Source organism: Aethalodelphis obliquidens, unplaced genomic scaffold (assembly GCF_003676395.1).
Source record: "Aethalodelphis obliquidens isolate GAN/ISIS:26980383/991018 unplaced genomic scaffold, ASM367639v1 scaffold1, whole genome shotgun sequence".
Classification (NCBI taxonomy): domain Eukaryota; kingdom Metazoa; phylum Chordata; class Mammalia; order Artiodactyla; family Delphinidae; genus Aethalodelphis; species Aethalodelphis obliquidens.
Window position 1 is genome coordinate 47502614 of NW_020837945.1, and position 6000 is coordinate 47508613.

The following is a 6000-nucleotide window of genomic DNA, read 5'->3' on the forward strand; positions in this document are numbered from 1 at the left end:
TTCACAAAGATGTTGTTTGATTTTACCTCACTTAACTCCACTGACCATACCATAGTCATGCCTTCTTTGACCTCTGCCTCTAATCAGTGCCTACTTGCAGAACTTGTTTCTAAATATTCTTTTTTTTTGTAGAAATTAGAACTTTATTATATTATAAACACTTCCAGAATATAAACTGATTTTGTATCAAGACTCCTTGAAACGTTTAAAACTGTATGTAACTTAAGCTTATTATAATGTATGTCATTTTCCACTTTCCAATATAGAAAATATACTGCAAGTTAGATCTAACAAAGGAAAAAAAATCAATCTAAACTGCTTCACAGAGAAAACTAATGAATATAAAAACACCCACCCCAAACTAAAACCCAATCAAGAAATGGATTCTGTAAAGCCTATTAATCCTCCAGTTTAAAATAAATGACGTCCTAAGGGAAAAATACTTCCACCATCATAGCAATTTGATGAATTAAAGCAGAGCCACTCTCGTTAAGGGAAATTACATTATGTATAAGAAAAATGTAGTAATGATTTTAGAAAAGAGGAAAAGTAATTTCCATGTTGGAGAGCAAGCACACTAAATGTTTTCTGTTCACTTAGCCTTTGTACCTGCTCACATGAAAAGAGCGATAGGAACATCATAAAACCAAGCTCCTCAACTCTTTTTTCAGTTTAACCTCAGGAGAACCAATGCAAGAGCTTCAAAATCCAAGGAGAGACTGGTCCCAAAGCATCTCCTCTTCTTCCTTTCTTTGACTTGTTCCTTTTTCTCTTTACTACCCTTAAGTTCCTATTTCTTAGAGGCTACATCTTGGCTTTTTTTCTCCTTTCGGTTCTTAAGTTTTTCTGTACTGACTGTTTCCACCTCTGTTTTGTTTCTTTGGATGCTCTTGTATTTGTCTAAATCTATTTCCTCACAAGTTTTCTTCCTCTTATGCTTGGGCCGCTCCTCCTCTCGTTTTTCCTGGCCTTTCTCTGGGAGCCTTTTTCTCTTCTGATGTATCTGTTTATAACTAGTTTGACGGGCACTGGTACTGTTTTCTGAGGAGAGGTGCCTGTAAACTCCAGATTCTACACTGTATGAGCTACAGTTATACTCTTGCTGACTAAAGTTCAGGGGTACTGGTTTTCCTGAGAAACAGTCCCTGGTGAATTGACAGCAGCTCAGGGAGTCCAGTCTCAGCCTGCTGTCATGAGCTACTAGCCAGTGAGGTAACCACTTTTCCACTGTTTGCGGAATACTGCATGGTCTTCGGTAGGTCTGGACGGTTTCACAAAGGAGTCTTTGATCAAACATTCTACACCTGGGTCTAGACTCAACCTCTTCTTTGCACCCACAGGTTTCCAAATAATCCTCTCTCATCTTTCTGAAACAAGTCTTTGGCTCTAAGCCTCTGGCTTTCTGCACTTTGATGTAATCTTCAAGTTCATCTTGAAAAGAGTCACATGTCTTTGAATGCTTCATTAGGTTGACAAGGAGTTCTCCTTAACAGGTTGAGAACTTGGTGGAGAAATTTGATCATATTCACCCATTGATTGCTTCAGTTTTTTAGCATGAACTTTTCCCAAATAGTGAGACTGTGCAACAACTGAGGAGCTAAAAACCATGATGCAGAGATTTAAAAATCTATTTTTGTCCAATACTCTGCTCCCATTCACCTCATAATGTGAAATTCATTGTGATTCAAATTATGGCACTACTCCTTATAAGCCTTTTACAAAAGGTATCTGTAAAAAGTTCAGTCTTTGCTCATTCAACGTGGTACCTTCTCTGAGGCAGGGGCCCCCTCCGTGCCAACGCCGCCCGCCAGTGGACAGGCCGAGGTGGAGGAGGCAGAGAGGCAAGGACCACCGCTGCCGCTGCCGAGCGAGCAGGGTGGGAGCAGGAGGCGGAGACCGGACTTCCGAGGGGAAGTGGCCACCACCACCAGCGGCCAACTGGACGGCACCGCCGCCATAACAGTGAGGAGTGCTACTGCACTTGCTCCAAATATTCTTTGTAGCCCACTGGCTTTCTTTTTTATTACTTTATCCCTTGATTTTATTTTTGATTGTTCTTCACTTTTTCTGGACTCTTTGGTGAAAGAATAAATTTGCATCAATAAACTCACCCAAGCCTGCATCTTTACTGTCTTTTTATTGGCAGAGCATTCGCCTTGCTGAATTTCCACCTATTTTTTACCTCCTTCCAACTTGAGTCTTCTTTTCCCATAACCATCAAGTTAGATAAATGGCAGGGAACCACAGGAAGAAAGGAGAAAGATCGAGGAAGAGAAAGTTAAATACATTCTTAATTTCCATGAGCATTCACCTATCTTTCAGCAGCCCTGGTTTCAACAATAATAAGACGATTTATTGAACACTCACTACAGGCACTGTGTAAGGCACCATGACTCAGTCGTCACAGGTGCCCTGTGAAGTAGGGGGGACCCCATTTTACAAAGAACCTGAAGCTCAGAGAGATGGGTACCAGGAGTGATGACCCACTTGACTGTCTTTAAGCCACACCCTGAGGATGACACTGCTTCCATTTCCCTTTCCACCTGTCCTTCCTCATTCAACTTGGGAAAATTGGATTTACCATGCCATCAAGGAATTTCTTGGTCGCATGCCATTGCTATTTTATGCCAAGGGAAAAAAAATCACCAGAGATTTTACTGCTCATTTTAACCACCTTCATCTTGCTCTAATTTCTTTCACTAACAAATTGCTTTAAGGAAACAAAGTCCTGGGAATTCCCTGGCGGTCCAGTGGTTAGGGCTCCACGCTTCCACTTCAGGGGACACTGATTCAATCCCTGGTCCGGGAACTAAGATCCTGCATGCTGAGTGGCCAATAAATAAATAAATAAATAAATATAAATTAAAAAAAAAAAAAAAGAATCAAAGTCCTAGGTAGACACAGTGCCCTTATCACTCTCTACAAGCCTATCCTCATGCCCTGGCCAGAGAATTCACACAGGAACCTCCTTGTGCCCCTCTGCCTTATTTGAGTGTTATCCATCTACCTCTCTGGTCTCCCTACCATGCTGTACACTACTGTGCATCTCCACTGCATCCGGCACAGAACCTTCCCCGAACTGGCACTCATTTGTGAAAAGGAATAATGGATGACTAGACTGGTATCCCAGCTTTCTTACCCCTCTTCCCATCTCAACCCTTTGTGTCCCAGCTGTGAGCCATTGGCTCCCTGACACTGCTGCCCGCAGACACCTTTTGGAGCCCCGTGACCATTGTCCCTCCTTCAGCCCCTCCTTGAAGGGTCCCCCACCGTGACATTAGACCTGGGAGTCTCTTCTCCTCCAGCCCGAATACCACAGTCCCTTGGGCTCTTCTGTGGCCTCCTCATCCTGTCTCCCGCTGCTCTTCTCCATCTGGAACTCATCTCACCACCCCAAGGACAGCCTTTTTGTCAGGCCGACTGTCATTTCTTTTTTTTTTTTTTTTTTGTGGTACACGGGCCTCTCACTGCCGTGGCCTCTCCCTACGCGGAGCACAGGCTCCGGACGCGCAGGCTCAGCAGCCATGGCTCACGGGCCCAGCCGCTCCGTGGCACGTGGGATCCTCCCGGACCGGGGCACGAACCCGTGTCCCCTGCATCGGCAGGCGGACTCTCAACCACTGCGCCACCAGGGAAGCCCCCGACTGTCATTTCTTGAGTCCTTCTGTAGTTGTTTATGCACATAGAGGTTGCATTTCCAACTAGCCCATAAGCACCTCAGAGGACAGGGTTTCTTTTGTGTTCACTATGGTACCTAGCACAGCCATAGGCATATGATTCATTTGGCACATGTGATCAAGTATTTGTTTTTTAATAGTAATCATATTTTTTTCTTGGATCAAAAAAAAGAAGAAAAAGAAAAGAAATTACTGTTTACTATATTTAAGTTTTGAATTTTTTTCAAATTTGCTTAGTTGTTTGCTGTTCTTGAAGGGGTTTTTTGTTTGTTTGTTTGTTTTGTTTTGTTTTGTTTTGTTTTGTTTTGTTTTGTCTTGCGGTACACGGGCCTCTCACCGCCGCGGCCCCTCCCGCCGCGGAACACAGGCTCCGGACGCGCAGGCCCAGCAAACACGGCCCATGGGCCCAGTCGCTCCGAGGCACTCGGGATCCTCCCGCACCGGGGCATGAACCCGCACCCCCTGCATCGGCAGGCGGACCCCCAACCACTGCGCCACCAGGGAAACCCCTGTTTGCTTTGTTTTTTTTTGTTTTTTTTTTTGCTTTGTTTTTTAATGCTTGCATAGGAACTGCCTGGCATTATGCTGCTAGCTGTAATATGAATATCACCAGGTGAGAGTGTCCAGTTAGATGGTGTTCCCTCCTTTGCCATAGCTGGGCCTCACATTTTTATTACTGAGTCCACACCTCCCATCTGTCCAGTATTTCAAGCAGCAGGTTTATAACTTTATACAAGTTTTCTACCCTTGCAACTACATCATCTCTAGCAACCATTTCACATCTAAACAATCATCCTTGGCCTCCTTAATAATGTGAGTATAAAGATTTGCCAGTAGTTTTTTTTTTTTTTTCCAAATACTGCTTCCAAAATAAATGATGAATTCCCCTACTCCTAGAGATTGCATCACCCTCTTCCCTCCTCAACATCACTCATTTCAGAGCCAGCCCTAGTGACTTTGTAATTATGGTTCCCAGAATATAATCCCTTATGAGGGATTTCGTGAATTTTCATTGATGTCTCCATGATGTCAGTAGCCTTTTAATGGTTCCATGACCCATCCTCTCCCCGTCAGAGACAACACTGGACTTCTTTTTTTCTTAAGCTAGCCTTTTGTTTATCTCCTTGGATCATAAAAGAATCTTCAGCAAGAGTACTTATCCCTTTCCCTCCTTACTTACCTCTCTCACTACTGTATTTTCTTACCAATTCTTTTTTTTTTTTTTTTTTTTTTTTGCGGTACACAGGCCTCTCACTGCTGTGGCCCCTCCTGCCTCGGAGCACAGGCTCCAGACGCGCAGGCTCAGCGTCCATGGCTCACCGGCCCAACCACTCCACAGCATGTGGGATCTTCCCAGACCGGGGCACGAACCCGTGTCCCCTGCATCGGCAGGTGGACTCCCAACCACTGTGCCATCAGGGAAGCCCTCTTACTAATTCTTTATTTTCACATTGATCATTTCATATCTCTCCTACTCTTCAAGATTATTCTTGATTAAGAGAAAAGAGAACTGTGTCCTGTTTACTCTGATTTACCTTCCTCCTTTCCATGCTGGTGTCTCAATTCTGTTTCTCTTTGTATTAATCTATTGTTGTATAACAAATTACCCCCAAAGTTAGTAGCTTAAAACAGAAAAGATTCCTTATCTCAGTTTCTGTTACCTCACAGGCATGGCTAAGTTCAGTCTCTCTAGCTCTACATCTCTCATCAGTTGTCAGTCAAGTTGTAAGCTGGACATTAGGGGCTCCACCATGAGGAACCCTTCTTGAAGTTCATTCAGGTGGCTGATGGCAGGCCTCAGTCCCTCATCATGTGAGCCTCTCCACAGGGATGCCTCACAACATTGCCCATGGCTTCCTTCAGGCCATGTGAGTGACCCAAGAGGGAACTAACAAGAGCACTCAAGACCAAAACCAGTCTTTTTTTTTTTTTTAACATCTTTATTGGAATATAAATGCTTTACAATGGTGTGTTAGTTTCTAATGTATAACAAAGTAAATCAACTACATGTATACATATATCCCCATATCCCCTCCCTTGTGTGTCTCCTTCCCACCTTCCCTATCCCACCCCTCTAGGTGGTCACAAAGCACTGAGCTGATCTCCCCGTGCGATGCAGCTGCTTCCCACTAGCTATCTATTTTACGTTTGGTAGTGTATATATGTCCACGACACTCTCTCACTTCGTCCCAGCTTACCCTTCCCCCTCCCCATGTCCTCAAGTCCATTCTCTACGTCTGCGTCTTTATTCCTGTCCTGCCCCTAGGTTCTTCAGAACCCTTTTTTTTTTTTCAGATTCCATATATATGTGTTAGCATATGGT

At 44.0% G+C, this 6000-nt stretch overlaps 2 protein-coding genes across 4 annotated transcripts in view; one reads left to right on the forward strand and one right to left on the reverse strand.

Moving 5' to 3' along the window:
- Nucleotides 1-6000, forward strand: part of CMSS1 (cms1 ribosomal small subunit homolog) — a 381549-nt gene that overhangs the window by 347596 nt on the left and 27953 nt on the right. The window lies entirely within an intron of this gene.
- Nucleotides 128-1535, reverse strand: LOC113618927 (lysine-rich coiled-coil protein 1-like). The gene has a single exon (XM_027103316.1). The coding sequence runs from the start codon at nucleotides 1463-1465 to the stop codon at nucleotides 791-793; it is 675 nt and encodes a 224-aa protein (XP_026959117.1). The 5' UTR covers nucleotides 1466-1535; the 3' UTR covers nucleotides 128-790.